The 24046-nt window shown below is 44.1% G+C and overlaps 1 protein-coding gene and 1 long non-coding RNA gene across 2 annotated transcripts; one reads left to right on the forward strand and one right to left on the reverse strand.

Annotated features, from left to right (window-relative positions):
• The first annotated feature begins 498 nt into the window (after positions 1-498).
• LOC148004278 (uncharacterized) lies at positions 499-1220 on the forward strand. The gene is made up of 2 exons (XR_015627367.1): positions 499-683; positions 1039-1220. It is a non-coding gene; the product is annotated as an uncharacterized LOC148004278 (long non-coding RNA).
• Positions 1221-14803: 13583 nt separating this feature from the next.
• On the reverse strand, positions 14804-16002 carry LOC148004279 (uncharacterized; the record flags this gene model as incomplete). The annotated part of the gene is made up of 2 exons (XM_087564108.1): positions 14804-14908; positions 15271-16002. Coding segments are annotated over 2 exons (837 nt in total), but the record flags the coding sequence as incomplete, so codon positions are not given.
• Between the last annotated feature and the right edge of the window lie 8044 nt (positions 16003-24046).

Here is a 24046-nt window from a genome sequence, read left to right on the forward strand (position 1 = left end):
TTTAAATTTTTAAATACATGATTTTTGTCTTCAAGACACAACACTCTTAAAAAAAAAAAACAAATAAGAAATAGCACAAATCATGTTAGACTAGGCTTTAAGGTCCCCTCTGTGAAGTTATTTGTATAGGAACATTTAATTGGTGTGTTGATAATAATCAATATATTTGTTCCGCAGCGAACTGGGAATCAGACCTCTCTGTCTGGAGGAATCATTTATGTGCCTTTTATAGATTCATTAAATAAGGCCAGCAAAATCCATAGCTGTACAATATTACCAAACACTTCCTAGGATGAGTTGAGATTCGTCATTGGCTGGCGCAGTAATTAAATCATGTGCTGTAAAGTAATACTGAAAACGAGTTCATTCGTTTTTAATGAAATTCATTATTTTCAGCTTTAGACATTAAAAGTGGAAAATTTCTCTATTTAAGGCCAAGCGCTTTCCCAGCTAATCCTGGGGAGCAGAATTCTTAATGCGGCAGGGTGCGGGAAATGTGAAGTTCTCCCCCCACCGGGTCGCACTCGACAGTCCCAGCCCCCAACCCTTTTATCGGATTCTGAAACCGACTCAGACATAATTGGGTTTCTTAAGACCCATTTCCTCACTGGACATGACTGTGAACAAAGAGGACTGAACTGGGAAAATAATTACTTTTAATGAGAGAGACACTGGGGAAGCGCGTGAGTGGCTTCTTCTGTTTTTCTTTGATCTAAAATAATGAACGTTCAGGCAGCAAATAGAGCAGAAAGACTACAGGCAGCCAGTCCTAAATACAGGCGACACTTTGGGAGGTGGGGTGGCCTGACAATCTAATGAAATCTCTTTTCTCAAACTCTGCTCACGACGGGGTTTGCACCGTTGCTTTGGATTTTTAAACCTTTGTTTGTCTAAACGAGGTTCTGAGGGTCTAACCGAATGTGCGCGGTGCCGGGTGCATGGAGGGGCGGGTCTGGTGTTTCTCTTTCTTCGGGCCACCAATGTAGAATTTTCTCCTCTCCGCGTTTAAAGCCTTCCTTTGTCTTAACATTTTTGCAGCGTGTGCATTGAAGAGCATTCTGCCTGCACTGTCTTCTGACAGGAAAGAATCGCGAGCCTCCCCCAAATGAAGATAACGCCACGTTCATGATTGAATCCCGTTTTGACAATGTTGCAGCTGGAGGGTAAATCTTCCTCCAAATGAATGGTATAAATAAATCAGCAGAAAGCCTACCCTGAAATGTGTTCCCTGTTTACATTTGCTTGTCTGTGGACCGAGTCCCTTGTAAGTATGAATGTCTGTACCAGCTGGGAGAAACTACTCAGGAGTAAATAAACCTCGACATCATGGCGGCTGGAAGTTACATTCGGTTTGGGAGCCCGGAAGATGACCTGTGGGTAACTCCAGTCTCACAAGGTGGAGTCAGGATCCTAAAGGCAAGTTGGCTAGTAAGCTAGCCATTTATGAGGCCTCTGGGTTTGACTGAGAGACCTGACTGAGAGATCTTGTTTCAAAATGAAAAATGGAAGAGCGATCAGAAAGACTGCAACATTAACTTCAGGCCTACACACACACACACACACACACACACACACACACACACCCACCCACCCAAAGTTTTGTTTTTGTTTTCTGTGATACTGCAAATGCCACTGTGGACAAGGTAGCTATCCTTTAAATCTCTTCTCCAGGTAGTAACTCGGGAACCAGGGCATTCAAGGCCCTGTCCCCTCAGCTCAAGACACTATTGTTGCTTCTGAAGGAGAAGTATAGATAGCACTTGTAACTGTGCTGACTTAGAAATAGCACACTTGATCGCTTTATTTTGTTTTTGAGACAAGGTTTCTCTGTGTCGCCCTGGCTGTCCTGGAACTCTTTCTTGTGGGCCAGCCTGGCCTCGAACTCAGAGATCACCTTCCTCTGCCTCCCGAGTGCTGGGACTAAGGGCACGTCACACCACTGGTCAGTTTGTTTATTTGTTTGTCTGTTGTATGGACCCACTTTATTGTCTGTAGCCTTGCTGCTGACCTGGCTTCCCCAGCAGCAAGTCTGACCTAGAACCAGTGCGCAACATTGTGACAGTCAGATTTGCCCTGGAGATGGAACTTCTGCACAGTGCATAGTCTCCATAGTCCTGGAACTATGCCATGATTATTTAAATGAATACTTTGTTAGAAATTATGATTATTTTAGATTTAGCATATTACAAGGCCCTATGACGTGGATTCCAGAGGAAACTCAACAACTAATGCAATTTCTGGTTATTTCAGTGTAGTTTGTCAAAAACACATTGACTTCCAAAGTAGGTTTCCTCTCTGAAGGAGCAGGCCCCATCTAGACCCAACTTTGTCTCCCTGAGCACTTTGGGCAATGTATGGGAAAGTTTTGGCTTTCCTAGCTGGAGGATAGATGTGTCTGGTTCCTCTACCCAAAGAGCAGAGGCCAAGCAGGGATAGCGAAGGTATTTATGCAGTCCTAACATCAATATGAATTGATGTTATCAGCAAACTTTGTGTAACGGTGAGATTCCATTTTATACCTCAATTAACAGCAACCTTTTGACTGGCAAGATACCTCCAGGTTAAATTACTTGCCGTGTTGCCCACTGAAGGCCAGTGTTTGGATCATCAGAACTCACGGAAATGCAAGGTGGGCCCTGTGGCTGCCTGTATTTCCAGTGCTGGACAGAAAGAGACAGGAAACCCCTAGAACAAGTTTGCCTAGCCAGACTATCCTCTTGGTGAGCAATGTGTTCAACCGAGGGTCTGGATCCAGTGAATACGATGGAGAGATGAAGTGGAAACTTCTGGTTTCTTTGCAAGGTCAGTTATGTCAAAAGGATGCTTTCCTGAAGCAGACACAGGTGAAAGGATGTTTTGCTAAAGCAAACATGGGAAGGATGTATCTGTTAAGAAGGACCTAAGAGATGGTGGATGACACTGGATGGTATTGGTACACCTTGCCATTCCTTAACGGTCGTCATTTGTTGTGGCTTCATAGAAAGAAACGCACCAAAAAAAGTCTGTGGTTTCTTGCCACTTCTGCAGACTCGGGCCGATTGGCAGAGTGACGTCAGCTGACACAGACTCACATGGGGTGCTAAGATGGGTTCATATGGTGTTTCTGTGAGGAAGACCTGTAGAAGCCAGAGCTGTGGGTAGGAGGGAGGACACGTGATGTCTGGAGGGTGTATAAATTGGACCTAATGGACGTTGGGTAGGGGTCTGCATAGCTACCTGTGCAATGAGTGCTTTGCCTTCAGTCTTCCTCTTAGCTGCTCTTCACTTCACTGAGAGAGGCACAGGGCAGAGAACGTCTCCTGGTATCCCTGCTGGGTTGTGCCACCACCGCTGATTCCTGTTTGCTATCCTGAACTGGACTGAACTGGACTGAACTGGATTGCTCCTACCTATCCTGAATTGGATCCAAAAAAAAAAAAAAAAAAACTATTTCTAAACAGCTCCATTTCCCTGTATCCTAATAGCTTTACCTTTCCACTACCTCTGGTGGGCGGTGAACTAGAAGGGAGGTTAAAGCTCTTAAGAACCTTTATTAAAAGTAGGGTTTAAAAAAAAAATCTAAATCTACAGAGAGTGAGACAGAGTGCTAATGTCGACCTTGGGTGTCCGGATGAAAACACATACCCTCTTCTCACAGTTGTAGACGTGAATGCATGCACATCACACACACACACACACACACACACACACACACACACACACACACACACACACTGAGGTGACTGGGAGATGCTGCGGTCTAATTCAGTTTTCCGGGTGCTGCCCCAGACTTTACTCCGAGTCGCTCAGCAGCTTCTGCCTAGCTAGCATCCTGGCTTTTCTTTATGTGCCTTAATTAGTGAGAGTGACCTCAGCCCTGGACACAGAAATAGATTTAGGATTTGTGCCCCTGGGTGATGCCCGCTCCTCCACAGAGTCCCTGCAAACGAGCTGGATGCTGTGTCCTGCGAATGGAAGCAGTAACAAGTGCGGGATTAAGGCGTCCACCTGCAGTACTCTCTCTCTCTCTCTCTCTCTCTCTCTCTCTCTCTCTCTCTCTCTCTCTCTCTACAAGGGGTCCGAGAATATTGTTATACCAAGAAAACTTTGCATATATGACAGGAGATAGCATAAAAGCATCCATTTGTAACCTCCTTCTGAAAGAAGGGTTTGTATATGCATTTTAAAGTGTGTTGTGAATCAAACTCAGAGAAGTTACAACAGAAAAGTTGTAAGAATAGAGAAAGTAATTTTATCCTGAATTGTATGAAAGTGAGTGGCTGACAGGGTGCCTCAGCTCCAGCCCCCAAATATTTTATTAGATGTTCTCCTTACTATTCCACAAGCAAAGTTATCAAAACAAGGAAGAGAACATCGGCACACCATTCCCCTCGGATTCCATCCGGATCACACCAACTGATTTGAAGTTCCCAAATTTCTAAAGGATCCGGCTGGAGTCCCAGGTGCATTTAATTTTCTCTTCAGTCTTGTTTATGCTGGAGAAGTTCCTCCTGCCTTCCTGGACCTGTGTGACCTTGCTCCTTTGAAGGTCAGTTATTTGACAATTGTCCCTGGACTGAGGTTCACCTGCTATTTCCTCGTTATTGGATTCAGGGCGAAGCTTTATACGCACCTCAGAAGGCGAGCTGCCTTTTCTTTGGGCCCATCCTATCAGGTAGTCCATGATTTGAGCCTGTGCCGTCAGTCCCTTTGCTGACTAAGGGATGTTAATTAGGTCTCTTTACTATAAAGCAACGATTTTCCCATTTGAATTAATAGTTATTTTGTGGGAAGGTATTTTGAAGTTATACATTATTCCATTTTTCTCTAACCTTCCAGGTCATTCATTTGTTCATTCATTCACTCCATCATATCATTACAAACTTCTTGATGTGGTAGGTTATAATTCATTAGCATCATAAATTATTCTTAAAGAGGTGTGTGTGTATGTGTGTGTGTGTGTGTGTGTGTGGTGTGCCTATGTGAGTTATGTACATATTGTGTATGCAGGTGCCCCAGGAGGTCAGAAGAAGGCATTGGATCCCATACAACTGGAGTCGCAGGCAGTTGTAAGTAGACGTGTAGATGCTGGGAAGTGCTCTTAACCACAAAGCCATTTATTGATCACCGCAGACCTATTCAACCTACCCAAGCTGCAGCTGCGCTCTATACACACTTCTTTTATTCTTTCATCATTTCTTGATAGTAAGATAATTCAAGCTTGGTCCCTACTTTCCTGGTCTAGATCTGGCACCATTTGCATGGTGATCTTTGGTTCTTTCAGTACTAAAGATATTTATAACCCCAAATCTAGACACTAGCTATGTTCACTGCTACCAATGAGCAGGGCTTTCTGGGTTCTTATGGATAGAGAGAGTGAATCTGTGGTGAACCTACGAACACACAAGTGTACACACATGCACATGCATTTGCATGCACTCAAATGCTACACCAGTTTCCTCCAAGCCTGAAGCATTCCATGTTGCAAAGGAGATCCTTTAACAGGAAGGTAAACAACACAAAAAAAGTTTCAGGAGATCCCTGAAACTGAGCAGATTCACTAGGCACTTCCTTGCTAAAGTAACTATAAAAGTTGAGAGTCCCTCTTAGAGGAACCAAGTTGAGATGCAAAGAAGACTGAGACTAGGGCAGCTGCCTGGAAGAAACAGAAACCAGTCTAGCTACCTGAAGAGGCTTAGACCAGAGTCATGTGGAAAGAATACTCTCTAACCTGAGCTGCCATCAGGCTAGGCAGTAAACTCCAGGGTTCCAGCTTCTGTGAGCTGCCAGCCATGATGGTGTGGGCTTTAGTGATGCAGCTGTCTCTGAGTAATTTCTGATCCTGAAAGTAACCCCTACCTATATTCCTGTAAGTAACCTCAACACAACTCATGATTCATGAAACTGGACTCTGGTGGTATCTGTACTTTGGTCTGTTGTGGGCCCCCTATCTGGGGTGAGTGGATGTGTGTGCTGTATCTCCCCAGGAAAGCTTTTATCACAAATCATATGCATACAGATATATTCTACATCTACTTGTCCCTATAACTACTGAGAAGAATTTAAATCCTGAGTTCCTGCCAACATTTCCAACTCCAATTCAAAACCATGAGGTTTACTTTAAGCTACCAATGTCTACCATTTTATTCTTCAACTGTAAGAACCGTGTCTCACAGTATCCTCCATTTGCTTACTAAGATGATCAACCCTCCACCATGCTACTGTTCTCTACACAGTTCAGCCGACATTTTCCCACTACGTATAGACACTATCTTTAAGGCTCCAACCTTGGGATGTTCACTGTTATATCTGCTTTCTCCTTTTGTTTGCTTGCTTGAGATGGTGTATCACTATGTTTCCAAGGTTCTCCATGAACTCATAGGTTCAGTCACTCTCCTCATCTCAGCAGACTACAGAGATAGGACTAGAAGCACATGTCGCCTTGTCTAGCTCCTACATTGTTTTGATGCCTTCTTCCAGCCCAATCCCGAGAACCCTTCGTTTGACCTGGCTCTGGAGTTCTGCCAAGTACATCCACACTCCATGAATGTCTTTCCCATTCCAACTGGGCTCTCTTGCCCTCTGGTGGACAGATGTTACTGCTGTTCACCTACTCCAACTCCCTTCTTACCGAGGTTGGACTCTGACAGTGTATGTCTTGAATACACCTCTCCTCTCCTTGTTCAGACTATCACAACTGCCTCATCTCCAACTCCTGCCCTTCTTACCCTTAATACTTTATAATGTTTGAATCTGGAATGATTTTGTCCTTCTGCCACTCAGACTCTGCCAGCTAACATCATATACCAGCACTAAGAGCGCCCATCTCCCTGGGCCCTCACAAAGCATTTAGATCTAATCTGAGAAGTGAAATTTTTATATATCTCATTTTACCTTAAACTGTACTTGAGGGCAAATAAAGTATTTTTACACAAAATGGAGCTCATAGTCTGAATAAAGCCCTAAATTACTATCTCATTAGGGTTCTTAATCTAATAATAAATAACAAAGTTTATAAAACAATAAATTCACTCAGTTGTACAATAACATATTTTCCTGTTAATAACTAGAGTCCCAGAAACATATTGTGGGACCCAGATTTAATTGAAAGAATTAACAAATTTAAATTCCAAATGGGACAAGAAAAACAACACATGACAGTCTGTTTTGACTGTAACAGTTGTCAAATCAATAACTAATTATTTGTTCTTATGTTACTTTGCCTTAACAAAAAACAAAAAGTCTTACTATAGGAGATTGGGGGAGCACATCACACAATAGTAACAGAGGACTACAGCCATGTGACCTTGTGTACTGCACTTTTGAACAGAGTCACGGTATCACAGTATGCCCATATTATCAAGTCACACCTAGACTGCATTTTGTGATAGGCAGCAGAGATCTCTGTGGAGTGTGAATGGATTTTTAGGGACCTCATCATTCATGAAAAAGTGCTTGGCAAGCCAGACACCTATTGGAAGCTACCCTCTTTACGTTAGTAAATCTAAGCACAGATTTCCCCTGGCTGGACCGGAGCAGACTAATACAATGAACAGACCACCATTTTATACTTACAAGGTGTGGTGAAGCTACGTAAACATGTTTTAACATCTACAGATGCAGTGTATTGGCTTCCAGGAATTGTGTTATTTATTATATTTACAGTTAACAAAATCTTAAGGGAAAAAAACCTTTAAATCCAGGTTTGATGGTTCTTGCCTGTAATCCTAGAACTTGAGAAGCACGGACAGAAGAACAGCCATGAATTTGAGACCAGCCCGGGTTACATAGTGAGCTCTCAATCTAAACCTAGCCTCAGCTACAGTGTAAGACCATATCTCGTTGACAAACAAAAGAGCCAAGCATAGTTGTGCATGCCTGTAATCCCATCACCCAGGAGACTGAGGCAGAAAGATCATCATAACTTCCAGGCCGGCCAGAAATATTGCAGTATTTTTAATATGTACTTAATGATGTTTAAAGTTTGCATAATTTTCTAGAATTCACTAACCCAAGATGCTCCAAGATTGTGCACTCTGGGTATAAGAAGATATTCCCTATCTGCACACAGTCTTGCATTTGAGACTCACATGGGTACCACGTGCTCAAACATATCTCCTGGTTCACATCCAAGAAATTTTAGGGTTAGACAATAGTTTGAGGATTATCCAGTTAAAAGTTCTCAGGGGTTGGGGATTTAGCTCAGTGGTAGAGCGCTTGCCTAGCAAGCGCAAGGCCCTGGGTTCGGTCCCCAGCTCTGAAAAAAAGAAAAGAAAAAAAAAGTTCTCATTTTTCAAATAAAATATCTAAGACAGTAGCTTTAAGCAATATTCCTGAGTGCTTAAGATAGCTCATCTTAAGATAAATAGAGGAGGAAGGTCATTACCAACCACCAACAAGGTTATAGCTTTATTTGCCGTGTGCAAAAAAAGGTCACAGGTCACTGGGGAAGAGTACAGGGGTTTGTAACCAGGTAATACAGTCAAGGTTGGTGGGAACCCAAAGATCTGGGATCAGTATAGACTTAGAAGACAGTGATGTTTATTGGGCAATCTCTGCTCATCCTCCAACTCTGCATATGTCCTTCTGATGAATTATTCTCTGTCATCTTCTTCCTGGTTAAGAAAAATTAATTGTCCCAAGGATGAATTTTCTTAGCCGTTTGTTCAAGATCTATTGCAGAATCCCTCATTTTATTGGGTAAATATGTGATTTGAGGGAAGAAGTGGCCTAGACTGGCGTAAGCTAGCCCTCACCGACAGCTCTGGTGTTAGCCCAGAGGAACAGAACACTGACAAGCATGTGGACGACGGAGACTGCTCATCAGTTTTCCAATGGGAAAATAGACTATCAAGAGCTAAGCAAGAGTCCATTCCTGTTATATTCTGGAAAAAAAAAAAACACGAGCCATCATGTCTACAGTTTGTTTATAACCTGAGATTTTGTGGGAGTCTGAGTTTTCAGGTGGTAAATTAATTGATCTGGTGGAGGAAATTTCAAGGCTTCCCACCAGCCATGTATGGGCACCGCCGACTGCTTTTAGATGGAGCTACAGTGAGAATTACAACAACAACAGAACAACAATGAAGGCAGAGTGGAGAGATTTGAATAACTGGCAGCTGCTATTCCTTCACAATAAAATATTTTAAGTTGGAACTGAGAAAACTATGATTGCTGAAGAAATTGTTACCACTAAAAATGGGGTAAACACTTTGCCCTAAAACCAAAGGAAACAATGTCTGGAGGACATCTCAGGACTTGACTAGACCCTACTCGTTGTAGACTCTAGGTATAAAAGTTGTAACTCATTTCAAACGCTTTGCTGGGAGAAGACACCTCCAGGGCGTCCTGCTTGCAAAGATCTTTCCAGGAAAGTGTTTCCTCATGTCCTACCATCCAGACATTCGGAGCTCACTGCAGCCATGATCCAAGGGATGCTCTTATCTGAGCTGCTAGCAGTTATTGGCATCATCTGTGTGATAATGGCTTTTTATGAACCCAGAAAGCAGAAGTTGTAAGCTTGGAGAAGTTTCCACTAAGAATTCAAAGAAAGGGGTCATATGTTATAAGCATATGTGTTATAAGCATATAACGTGTCTTTTTTATTTTACAGAGCCTCATAGCTAATCATTTGTTTCCAACCTCAGAGGACATAGTGAATGTAGATTTTTGAACAATTCTGCTGATGCTAAAACTTTGGAAACTCATAAAAACAGACAACACATTTTCCATTATGAAATGGACACAGATTTTTTTAGCACACAGGGACAGAATGTTACGGTTTGGATATAAAGTACCCTCAAAGACTCATTTGTTGATTCATTGCCCCTCCTGTAGGTGATCGGATCATGTCCCCCTCAATGTGTCAGCCCCCTCAATGGAGTCAGTCATTGTTGAATTCCTAGCTAAATGGATGCTATTAGGAAGTGGAAGCTAGTTAATGTATTTAGACAGCTAGAGGTTTGCCTTTAAAATCATACCAGTAGGTTTTCTCTCTCCTCCATTTACTACAGGGTGGGGGTGGGGGCAGCTTTTCTATGTCACCCTTTCTTTATGATATTCCTGCCTTGACATGGAGGTGAGGCTATGGAGCCAGGGGACCATCTTTCCTTGTTGAATAGAAAAAGTTGTACCTGCTTTTCCCACTCTAAATAGAAAAACATGCCCTGGCCTTTGGGTCTCAGTGCGTACGCCACCAGTTGGGGTTTTTATTAACCGACAGATGACTGCTTTACATTCTCTCCTGACTGTTGGGCAATATTTTAAATAGAAAATCAAGACTTTCAGAGTCTCGTTTCACATGACTGCTTTAATTTCTCCTTTGTCAATGTGTATAGATTTCCATGCTGTACAGATGAATAGCTGCTGGGTTATTCCTCACAGAAGCTGAGAGAATGCTTTCTACTCATGTTTACTGTACACTGATTTTCTTCACCTACACAACTGATGGAAATAGAAATTTCTCCCCAGGCCCTTGGTTTTCCTAGTTCATGCCCTTATGCTCTAATGAAAGAAAGGCAATCGTGTCTAATGGGTTCATGTGTCAGAACAAAAGGAGAAAAGTTTAACATCCTCTGGAATTATTTTGGAATCGGTAGACTCATGGTTGAATTCAGACTTGTCTATGAGTCTTGAGCACCTATTGAATAAATCAGTAAAGAGAGTCAGCAAATTTAATCCATCCATTTCATCATCTACCTTTCCAAAACCACGAGCCAAGACACTTACTTGGCTTGCATGCTGGTGCTCTCCTCTCTGCCTCTCTCAAATGCTCCTCTTTAGACCAAAGAGCCATTTGTTTGCTCTTAGCAGCAAACGGCACACTCCAGCTTCCTTAGGCTACCCATGGAAGGCCAGAATCTTATAAAGACAGAAAGTCACTGACTGAGGCTTATAGAGTTGGAGTGGTTTAAAAAGGAAAGAAAAAAATCATTGCTGGAATGTCAATTTCTTAAATGGATTGTGTTAGGTAGGAGACTATATTACAGAAGAAGTTTCTGTTCTGAAATAACCTAAATTATTCTACCATTTCCTATGATACCATTTCCTATGTACACTTTGAATGAAAATTATGTATTTACTAAACACCATATGCCAGATATCAGCCAGACTCCTTCACCTAGATCCACCGCCCAAGAACTGATTCACGGACTTCTCTCAGAACACGAGCTCTTGCAGAAGGAACTATTCACAGATAAAGTAGTAACAGTATTTAACATGGGCCGTGTTAAAGCAGGGCACTAGCCATTGTCTGTATATTAACCCTTTTGAGTACTATTATTGTCCCATTTTGTGAGCAAGAAAAGCTGACGGGTGGATAGGATGTATCACTCACTTAAAGTTGGTCACATAGGAATACCTCTCGGGGCAAGGATTTAAACTCTGGCCACCCGAGTCCTTTGTACTCACTGGTGATTTGTTGTGTGCATTTATGAAAGCACGTGGCAGTGCCTGGTTTGTAACTTGCTCAGTTCTCAGTAAACAGGTCATGACCCCTGGAGGAAGGGCCAACCCCGATGTGGTTACTGAGAGAGCTGACACTCGACCTCCATTCCCTTGTGATCATTTTGCATTTATCTGTGTATTTGACATTGCCTTGAGCACACAGGCATGCAGCTCACAGAACAGGTGTGCATGGTCTCTGAACAAATCTTAACTGTCCGTGCGCCATGCTGGCCGTTCTCCGTCATTACCAGGGGGAAAGGTTCCCGTTTGAACAGTGGGGGAGAGTTGCAAAAGCACATAATATTTAATAGTTAGGCCCCAATTAATAATTCAGACATCATAACACTGCAGAACGTGTAGACTATTCACGTGGCCGGGTGTGAATGTTGACAGTATAGCACACAAATACGTATACAGCGCTTTTACAGGTTAAAAACAATGCAGATAACTGATAATCAAATATTTGCTTGGTAAACTACAATACAGCAGTGTCTGTCTGGCTGTCTTTGCTCACAACCCAATCTCTTCCTTCGGCAGATAGAGTACTTTCCCACCAAATAAACATATTTGTTATCCACACTGAAAACCTGCAGTAATGCTTGAGGGGCCCCCTTTAGCACGAGAAGACTTTAACGCTCACGAATCAGAGATGGATTCTCACCGCTCCTCATACCTCAGCCTTCTGAAGTCACTGTACAGTTGTGTCTGCCAGTACAGTGAGCGTTCCTGATAGGCAACAGCTTACTGGACTTTGCCAAACCTTTAAGCATTAAGTGTCCACTCCTGTGTGCGGTTTTCTTCTCCTCAAAAAAAAAAAAATGCTCTTATAGGCAAGAAGCTGACGTCACAACCTCAGGGGACACCGTTAGTCTGTTTCACTCTGCAGTATGAGCCCCAGTGTGTTCACACTGACTATGTATCTTTGGGCCCCACGCCAGGCCCCCATCACGATAACACAAGCAAATGAGCCCTGAGGACCAAGGGCGCAACTGGCATGTGGGCATGCAAGGTTTACAATGCTTTATTTAGAACACTCGAGTCACTTTATATGAGCTAACTTAGAAGGACAGGCCAACCTCAGCTCACCAGGGAGTAGCCTGCCCCACTTCCAGGCGAAGGGCAGCAGGAGATCATAGTGGTGCTAACAATACAGGGAGTCAGGCGCTGACTGAGCAGAAGAAGATGTAAGGAAGCTGGTGCTTTGAGCACCAGGCCTTGATGAGCACAGCCCAGATCTGAGTTACCTGACTACAGCGCTGTCCAGCTGCTTGACCTCATCTGCTAAGCAGAATGCTGTTCGCTGCTTCTAAGTGTACTGCTAGCCCAAAGATACAAAGGGCAGGTCCTTTATCCATCACCTGTAGTAATTTTTAAAGGGAGTTGGGGGCTGGAAAGATGGCTCACTGGTCAAGAGCACTGACTGCTCTTGCAGAGGTCCTGCGTTCAAATCCCAGCAAACACATGATGGCTCACAACCATCTGTAATGGGATCTGATGCCCTCCTCTGGTGTGTCTGAAGACAGTGACAGTTTGTGTACTCACATACATACACATATACATATACATATACATAAATAAATCTTTAAAAATAAATAAATAATAGATAAATAAATAAAGGGAGTTGGGGAAAATGAGCCATTGACCCCAAACTGTATATTCCTTTACTTGAATATTTCCCCTGTTCTACACTCCCAGTTTTCTCACCAGGATCTAACAAATTAAGTTTGATTACTGCAGGATGTTCTGCAGATACACCGACAGTATAAGTAAGACATGAAGACTTCTAATATAGTTTAACGTTTAGGCTTTTTTCCTGGGGCAATTTCCCAGCTACCATTTAAACTTAATCCAATTATTCTAGCCTACGATCTGCCACATGGGTAGCTCTCTATACCTCTCTGCTCCACTCGGGTCCATATCTGTTCCCTCCGATGTCTGCTTTAAGTCGGCCATGTCTGCCTTCCTCCCCTTCATCAAGCTGGAACAGGTAACTAAATGTTCTGTCTAACTGATAAAATGTTGGACTAGGTGTTAGGTATATTTTATACTTTATAAATCACAAAATGATAATAGTTGTGCTCAGCTTACATTTGAGAGAAAAGGTTTTTTTAATTAGACAGAAATGGTGAAGTGCAGGTTGATGTCGTTATTCAGGTGAAGGCAGCCAAAAGAAAACGAGGCCTGTCACTGCACGAGAAGGAAGGGAGGGATTAGAAGGCTAGGGAGAGGCGGAGAGGAAGGAGAGGCAACATAGAGACAGATGCAAATGATCCTCACCATGCATCTCCACATAGATATAGGTTGACATGAATATTTCTTAAGGGTTGGATTTCTATAGGTAAATTTATCTAGGTGGGCGGTCTTTATCTTTACCCATTGGTGGCGAGTTTATTGTGTGGATTCATTGTGGATTGAGAATTTAACACAAATCTGGTTGCTAATGGCAATCAGTTTATTGAGTCCTGATTTCTCCGGGCAGTTGGGAGTTTATGCCTTAACTACCAGGAGGCGGTTGCTGGGAGTGTGGGCGGAGTCCTTGGCGGGGGGCCGCGATAGGCCAACCCCATGGCCGCACCATGTGGTTCTACAGGTGCCAGAGCTAGGGATAAAAGGTTCGACAATTTTTTAGTATTTACCACAGCAGTCCTTTGCAGAGCAAACTTGCAGGGTAGGATAGGAGCGGCAGGAGCAGGTTTCCTAGCTCTTGCAGGTATCGAAGCATAGAGTCTCAGGGCTCTGGGGGTGGAGGCAGAAATGAATTCCCCTGCCAGCAGCAGCTGGGTACTGGAGAAGGAGCGAGCTCCCTGGCAGGCAGAATGTCTCCGCCATGCAGAGATGAATCGTTCCGAGGGCCAGCTTGGCTTTGATTAAATACATATCTCTAAACTACATTCAACCAATCAGGACAGAACTATCAAAAAGTTAGCATCCATTCCACTTGCTACGACAGTGTTTGCAGGCTGCAGTGTGCTCCTTTTATCGTTGTACCCTCCAGGGTCGCTCCATGTCAAAAATAGGACTTCTTTCTTGCAGCTGGTTTTTCAGTCAGTGCTCTAGTTCTCTAGCCCACCCCCACCCCCTTAAACTCTTCTTCCACCCTATTCCTTGGAGCTGAATTTCCTTTCTTAAAGAGAACCCCATCCCAGGTGGGAAGCCCCATACTGGGGAATCTTCCTGTCCCCTTCACTAGGAACCTCAGTTTCCAGTTCTTCATCTACATCCCAGGGTAGATTTGAGCAAAGAGAGAAGCCCCCAGAAGCTGTTCAAGGAGGTGAAGGAGGAAAAACCATCATTCCCTGGTACCAGCTGTGGTCAGTAAGCCAGACCCTGGCTTCCAGTAGGCCTTCTGGGAAAGTCCGGTTTGAGCAGTCAGAGCTCATCAGCAGCTCTGGTAGCGCTCGAGATCTTTGCACTTCTGGGTTTCTTCTGCTCTGAATTTACCCAGTCCTTCTAATGGCTGACGAAGCCTCAGTTCTCCAAGCAACTTTAGGGACAGAGTCCAGGAATAGAGCATTTGCTCAGCACATGCAGGGAGCTCCATTTAGTTATACCACTGCTGCTGCCACACACACACACACACACACACACACACACACACACATAGACACACACAGACACACACACAGACACACAGACACACACACAGACACACACACATAGACACACACACAGACACACACACAGACACACACACATAGACACACAGACACACACACACACACACACACACACATAGACACACACAGACACACACACAGACACACAGACACACACACAGACACACACACATAGACACACAGACACACACACAGACACACACACAGACACACACACATAGACACACACACAGACACACACACACACACACACAGACACACACACAGACACACACACATAGACACACACACACAGACACACACACACATAGACACACACACACACACACACACACAGACACACACACACACATAGACACACACACACAGACACACACACAGACACACACACAGACACACACACAGACACACACACACAGACACACACACACATAGACACACACACACAGACACACACACAGACACACACACAGACACACACACACACATAGACACACACACACACACACACACATAGACACACACACACAGACACACACACACACAGACACACACACAGACACACACACATAGACACACACACAGACACATAGACACACACACACACACACACACACAGACACACACAGACACACACACACACAGACACACACACAGACACACACACAGACACACACACATAGACACACACACAGACACATAGACACACAGGCACACACACACACACAGACACACAGACACACACATAGACACACAGACACACACACACATAGTCACACACACAGACACACACACACACACACATAGACACACACAGACACACACACAGACACACAGACACACACACAGACACACACACATAGACACACAGACACATAGACACACAGGCACACATGCACACAGATACACACACACATAGACACACACATACACATAGACACACACAGACACACACATAGACAGACAGACACACACACACACACACACACACACACAGTTATTTAAAGTATCTAGACTCACAAATCGGAGGTCAGTTTGGGTTTACCACCATAATTGCAGCATCTGGATTGGCATGGGATTGAGACCAGTATAGACAAAGCCAGTCTAGGCTCGTATTCAAAAAAATAAACAAAATTAAGAGTACTTAAAAAATCTAGAGGGTATCTTTTCTTAAGGTAATCCTTACTGATACAGAGGCAAGGAATTCATTTTCTCATCCTTTCTTTCCATCTAATTCTAAAGGCAGGGCTATCAGTCAACAGGGAAGCCCTGGCAGAACACAGTCACTCATGTTCTGCTGTGCTAGGGAAGGGGTCCATGACACGGGTGAAGAAGGCTCCCCCTTCACATGGGCCCAAGTGGAGATGGAATGCCGGTCATGTGACCAGATAAACAGATTAAAGTTGTCCCCCAGGGTTGAGACCTCGTGCTTCTTGCCTATAAGAGCATTTCCTCTTCTGAGGAGAAGGAAGCCATGCACAGGAATGAATACTTCAGTGCTCAAAGGTTTGGCAAAGTTTAGTAGGAAAAAAACAATCACTGTACTGACTAACACAACTGCAGTGTCTTCTGAACATGCACTTGTTCTCCCCCTCAGGAAAGCCTGGGTCTTTTGTAGGGAGGAAAATGGAATGTCCCCTTCTTTCCAAAACCTGCAGACTGATGGAGAAATGCTCAGTGGGTGGCCTTACTAGGCATGTGCTGAAGTCTTCCACTGTCCTGAGTTGCTCTGATGTGTTGTCCGGCAAGGCCAGACTGCCACTGCATGCCTGGGGTATAGGAGGAGGTGAGGCTGTGAGCAAAGGCTCTAGTGTTTGTGTGTCTGCCACTTCTGCACATTCATGAGGTATTTCAAACATGAATATAATGGCCATGGAAAATGAGCACCTGTCTGTTGAAGAAAATTGAGTTTCCAACAAGAGAAAATATTGTTAAGCTGGCTTGAGTTATGAGGAATCCTAGCTCACTGATTCCATCCACCTAGAGTCCTCTCTGCTCAGTTCTGCTGGCCTGGCCTGGCCTGGCCTCACACCAGCTCTGTTCTGAGGGCATTCTTATTTAAATAGGATGATTGTAGTCTCCTCAGAAGAAACCTCCAGTCACAGGTCATGAATGAGTGTTCAAAGGGAGCATGGCCTCTGATATTTGTTTTTCAGAAATAAGGACAACTTTTTTCGTGAGTCCCATTGCATTTTGCTGGTCATAATCGCATGCTCCATTGGCCCCAGTATGTCAAAGGCTTACCACTGAACCTATGCTGAGAAGGAACTGGTGAGCACTGGTTCAGTTCTGCCAGCATTTAAGCCTCGCACTTGAGCTATAACGTCTCTTTTGTGTGGTGCTGATGTGGGATGGATGTCTGATACTGGGATTTTTTTTTATCACTAAGAAATAAGGAAGGGGGCTGGAGAGATGGCTCGGTGGCTAAGGGGACTTGCCCTTGCAGAGTACCTGTGTTCATTTTCCAGCACCTACAACTAGCAAACAACCAGCCACAAGCCCAGGCCCAGGAGATCCAACGCCCTCTTCTGACCTTCATGGGTACCAGACTTACATGCAGTTCCTACATTCACTAGAGAGAAGGGAGGGTTGTTAGTAAATGGAAAAAGATTTATTAAGCTCAAGACACACTTCAATGTGCTGTGTATGAGGACACTGGAAACCTACAGTAATACTTAGAGAGCGGCCTCCTTTAGCATAAGAAGATTTAACATTCACAAATCAGAATATTGCCCCTGTTCTACACCCTCGGTTTTCTATCCAGCTTGTAATAGATTAAGTTTGATGCTGTACACAAATGTGTCTTTAGGGGGTCTCCACCTTCCTAGTTGTTTGGTGTTGATACACACGACTCATCGTGCGCTCGAATTCAGAAGACACTGCAGTTGTGTTAGTCAGTACAGTGATTGTTTTTTTCCTACTAAGCTTTGCCAAACCTTTGAGCACTGAAGTATTCATTCCTGTGCATGGCTTCCTTCTCCTCAGAAGAGGAAATGCTCTTATAGGCAAGAAGCACGAGGTCTCAACCCTGGGGGACAACTTTAATCTGTTTATCCACAGCATGAGTGTGCTCCTACAGACCGAGGACCACTGGGCTGCACCCCAGGCCCTCATCACACTCACACAGCGACTGAGCCCTGAGGACACATGTCATGGAGAGTTTCCAACTGCAAACGATCACAAGTAACATAAAATAGTGATTGTGTACATTGGTTTCTTAGGAGACTGATCAGAAAATGAGGTTAGTAACTGTTACAGGAGGGATTCTAGGTCCTGCTAGAGTTGTGTTGCTCTTGACAACCACAGGTCCCCAGGGAGTCTCTGCAGGGCTCTCACCTTATTTCGCATTACTGCTGGTGCCACCACCTTCCCTTGGCACCACAGGTTGTGACTAAGGCTTTGGGGGACATTCATGATCTAAGTCATAACACAGTGTAAATTTGCATCCAGTTGTTCTCAGAATTCTACTCTCAGTCCTGATTTTGACAAGAGAGCTACTTCACTACCACAAAAGCCAGGGGTGAGCAGCTCAGCACTGTACAGAGAATGCAGAAATGGAATTCCATTGGTCTACCGTTCTTCAGGCTTCAATCTTGCAGGTCAATTGTCCAATATTACTAACATCAGTTACAAGCCTAAGAGACCTTCCTACAGTGTGTGAGCCTAGGAGAGACAGAGTCAGACCCGGGAGCTCCTGGGATGATCTGACCCAATGTTTTCTAGACATTACTAGACTTTCAGCAAAAAACTAATAAACAGCAAAACAGTGGTAATTGTTAGGTCATTATTAGGTAAGTGTCAGGGAAATTTTTCATTAAATAAGCTTGCTTACTTCAGGACCTCATTAAGCTATTAATACAGGGTGATACGTTGTGGCTTTTCAAGAGTATTGTATTCATGATTTCCTAAACACATCTTGCTAAAGGACACAGAATGGAGTATGAAAGTGGGAAGATAACTCATCAGAGATGGGTATTTCCTGTGCAACATGGGGGCCTGAGTTCAAATCCCCAGCACCTATGTAAAAATCTTTTATAACTTCAACCCTACATGGCCTGCACCACAGCAGTGTAGGAAGGTTGGGGAATGGAGATAAGAGTATTGATGCATTCAGGTCATTAACCTAGCTCTGGATTCATGGAGAGGTCAACGTGCCTCCAGGAAGTAAGGTGAACAGTAATGGACCAGGACACCATGTCCTCCTCAGGCTTCTACACACACAGCAAATATGCACCAGCACACACAGACGTTCACATCACACACTCACCGCCACCACCACCACCACCTCCACCACTGCCACCACCACCACCACCACCACCACTGCCACCACCACCACCACCACTGCCACTGCCACCACCACCACCACCACCACCACCAACAACAACAACAACAACAACACCTCCACCACTGCCACCACCACCACCACCACTGCCACTGCCACCACCACCACCACCACTGCCACCGCCACCACCACCACCACCACCACCACCGGAATATGAAAACAGTAGTTAGGCAGTAACGACATTGGGGATGCTGCCCATCTATTTCACTTTATGGTTAAAACAACCAGGTCTCTTGGCTATAGGGAGGTATCTAGGTTTGTCTCAAGGTCTCTTGGGAAACATGCAGGATAGTTGAAACTAACACAAAGTTGTCACTTGTTCAGAGACATTACCAACACTCACACTGAGACAGCTGGGGAATCGCAGCAACAGGAGGCAGCCTCCTTTCTAGGAGCAAGCGCAGGGGCCTTGCCGTGAGCCCAGTGAGAGCAGATACCATGGACGAGGGACGGCCTGGCAGACCTGTGATGTGCCAGGTAAGGGGGTAGACCCACGACCTTGCCTTGCTGTCTCCCACTGATGCCACCTCTGGGCCAAACCTAGGGAAGCCAAGGTAGAGGACAGTGTGCGACAGCCGGAACACAGAGTCAGCAGGGAGAGAAGGGGGATGTTTCTGTGGGGAACTGCAGAAGAATGAACACAACCTCATGTCACTGCTACTTTTGATTTCCTTTTCTTATAAAAAAATGGCCTCCAGCTTTCACATGCACCAATACACAAATATGCTACATGTATGTATACACAGAGAGAGACAGAGACAGAGAGACAGAGACAGAGAGACAGAGAGACAGAGACAGAGAGAGAGACTTTATATAAAGAAAACAAACAAAAGAAAAAAGAAGATAAAAACAGGAAGCAGAACAAGTGGGGTTCAAAGCATTCGAGGATCTTTAAGGTCTTCAGCACACTAGATCCACAAGGTCGTGTGACAAGTGATGTTAACTCTTGCCTCCGGCTCTCACATGTGAGCAGGGAGGAGAAGCTTAGTGGTGGGCGGTACTGTCACTCTTCTGATGTCTGACAGAGGCTGAGTTGTGCATTTTCTATAGAATGTCTAATACAGTAGACGACAGACATGGTCCTATCAACAGAATGTCTGTGGGCTCCTCAACTCATTTGTGACGCCATGGACTCTGAGTCCAAATGTTATCCAACCGCTGGTGTAAAGACACACAGAAAGGCACACGTTTTCCATGAGATCGAAAGGAGCTACCCTCAGTAGTCTGGACACTGAATCTTCCTTCAGTTTACATGAAAGAAAAAGTCTATGGGAAGCTTACGAGCTAAGTCACATCTGCTGCCTGAGGTGTGAGGTGGTCAAGTTTTCAAGCTCCAGAGTACAAGAAGTCCCCTGAGCATCGCTCTTGTGTAATGGTCTCCATGTGTAAAGTAAATAATGCAATGGACAGCCACCTCATAAAACCAGACATCTTTATCTCCAGGCTGGTGTGCTAGTTTCCTATTTCCACATAGCAAACAGTGACACAATACCAATTGCTATTGTCTCACTGCATCACCGGTCAGGCTCAAGAGATACTGGGCATTAGCAGCCTCATCTGGAGACTTGACTGGATGTACTGTGGCTGGCAGAACTCACTTCTTCATGGCTGACACAGGGCTTCCTCAAAGCCAGCAACAAAGCCAGCTTGCTTTATGGAAGGCCAGAATCTCCTTTTAAAAGAATATTTAGGTCAGACACAGACAGAATAAACTTTTTCTTATTTGTTTAAAAGTCAATTGATTAAGGACCTTAATTGCATCTAGAAAACCCTTCGCATCTTTCCTGGAAAACAATGTGGTCTCCAGTTGCCATAATTCTCAGTGGGAAGCAAATGAGTGTTTTTTTACCCCAAATACATCGAGTGAGGGGACTATGGTGGGATGCATTAGGTCATCCTGGGTTTGTCTGCTGCAGATGGGAGTAAATGCAGCACCCAGGAGTTAGCAGAGGTTACGTGACTAAACGTGTAAGTAAGAATCCAGAAAGATCCCTTGGCTAGGTCCCACTTAGGTCAACAACATCCTAGATGTTCAACCAGGCGCTGTGGCCAACTCAGAAGCAGAACTATAGAAGCATCCTGAGTGCAGGGTAAGTGAAACAGACAAGGGTGATGGGAACAGCGACTAGAGCTGTAACCCTGCTCCTGACTGACGTTGTGAGTGCGCCCCCTCTAGCCTAGTCATCCTGGCAAGTGTGAACCATACTGCGAATGCCAGCCAGGGCTAGGAAGCAGTCTGAGAGGAAGAAGGGTGATTATGAGGTTTTTCAGTCCCTAATATTCATCTTGGAGTTTGCGAGAATGTATATTATAACCATCTCCCTAGTTTTCTCTTTCTGAAAATGACACAGGAAAAAAAAGATGTGGTGGGATGTCAAAGGACTTTTCAGGAAACAAACTGGTCCGTAATTGAACCAACATGGAATTTGACACAGGATCCCTGATGAGTTACCTCTGCCCTAGTTGCAGAAACCGCTGTGGCAGTAATCAGGGTGATGAATCCATCCAGAGGACAAGTGTCACCTTATGGGTGGAAAAGTCTGGCTCCAATCACACCCGTACATTTCACACACTGTCTATTCTCAAAGGGAAAGAAAAGGTGAGTTGAATTTACGCTGAAGAAAATGACAGCTTTGGCCAAAAGGGTCCAAATCTTACATCTCTATGACCAGGGCTGTTTACTGTGGAGCACAGGATTGGACACGGACAGAGGCAGGAGTGGGTTAGGGATTACTTGGGAAGCAGGCAGAGCACCTGAGAGATAGAGTTGATCCATTTTAAACGTTTCCCACTGCAGCTGCTCATTTTTGAATAATTTTCTTTATAGCATGAGTGAGTATTTTCCAAATAATCACCAAGAAATAAAGACCCCAAAACTCTGTCTTTAATTTTTTTTATTATATCTTATAACAAGTCAGTCTGGATGCATTTGCTTTAGTTAGTATGATGTACTCATTAGAAAAAAAATGGAGTAATCAGAAAAAAAAATCAAGCAAGTTGACAATACTTGCATAGTAACAAAGCCATTTATTAACTTATAAGGTGGGACCAAACTCTGGCTAAGGTTTTAAAATCATAACAAACTCAAAATGACAGCAGTTTTATTGATGCCTGACTCTGTGGACACATTATCATGAAATCTTGAAAGGAATTGATAATGAGTGATTTTAGTATTGAGGGGGAAAAAATCCAAAGTTCACTACTGACATGTGAAATAGGATACAAATTTTAAGATTTACCAACCCAAATTACTGTTTTTCTTGTCCATTCTATAAAGCATGGCTGATACCTTGTCAAACTAGTAATTTCACTTGGCTCTGTGTCTACCAAGACTCTCTAGGAACGTGACAATTACGTGACAATTCCTTGTCTTAAGGATTTTTTTTTATGTGCTCCTATTTTAAATACTTTTTTTTTTCAAAAAAGCAGCCACAAGGGTAGAGGGAGACAATCAGTCAGATCTGAGGAGATACGGCAATTAAAGTATTGTGCTGCTGCCCAGTTGCTGTAATTTTAAAGATGAAAGCTTCATTTTTTCCCCCCATCTACAATGCCAGATTCATCCAAACTGTTGTGTTGAGCGCCACATGCACTTAAAAATTACATGTTTAAACTAATCGGGAGCAAAGGGAACGTAAACCCCTCATCCCGATAACGTGGCTAGACTATAAATCTGTGGAGCCTTTTTATGATCGAAAACTAGGTCTGTTCAAAACATATTGTTTCTAGAAGTCTGTCAGACAAACACAAAGGTATAGATGCAAAATATTCACTGCAGGGGCTTAAGGAGGCAGAGTCTAATAATTTAGAGCAAATAGCAGGCAAAATAGCCTCACCTTGGCATTTCTGTCCAACCTAGTGCAAGAAGAAAGCCCACATTAATTGGTACGCTCAAAGAAACAGGCACTTAGAGCAATTAAGTCAGATGCAGGCAAACAGCCCTGCATTGAAAAGCTGACAGCGGGACCCGGGCACAATATCCGTAATGAGTGGCTGAGGATGTTAATGGAGGGAGGCTTGGAGACTAATGGACAATTAATGTAAAACAGATGACTTCCCTCAGAGATGACGGTCTTTTGAAAGGCGCTTCACCTGCTGCTCAAACAAATGCAGCTAAAATGAAATGGAAAGAGGAATGAGGGCTCACTGAAGTGAGCTGCAGCCAGCATTTGTGTCCCTGCTTTCTCCTTGAGTATTTGCAGAATCTAGGTCAAAGATTTAACAGCTCTTTGCAACGGGGGCGGGGTGCCGGGCGGTGGGGGTGGGGGTGGGGCTTCCTGTCATTTTGGTTTCGAGCGGCAAGGGATGGCCTGAGATAAAGAGTTGCTGTGGCAAGGCTTCCCAGGAAAGGACCCAGGGGAAGAAGACAGTGCATGCCCTGGTGCTGCACAGCAGTTTAGAATGACAGTCGCCCAGTGTCCCAGATGTATGGGCTGCTGTAGAGCCCGTGTAGAGCAGTGGTTCTCGACCTTCCTAATGCTGTGACCCTTTAATACAGTTGTGGTGACCCCCGCCCCTCAACATAAAATTATTTCATTGCTACTTTATAACTGTAATTTTGCTACTGTTATGGATTCTAATGTAAAAATCTTATATACAGTATGGAGTATGCAACCCCTGTTGGAAAGTTCTCTCAGAGTGAAGGTCTGAAAGGTCTTTCAAC

Source organism: Rattus norvegicus, chromosome 8 (assembly GCF_021556685.1).
Source record: "Rattus norvegicus strain SHRSP/BbbUtx chromosome 8, alternate assembly SHRSP_T2T, whole genome shotgun sequence".
NCBI lineage: Eukaryota > Metazoa > Chordata > Mammalia > Rodentia > Muridae > Rattus > Rattus norvegicus.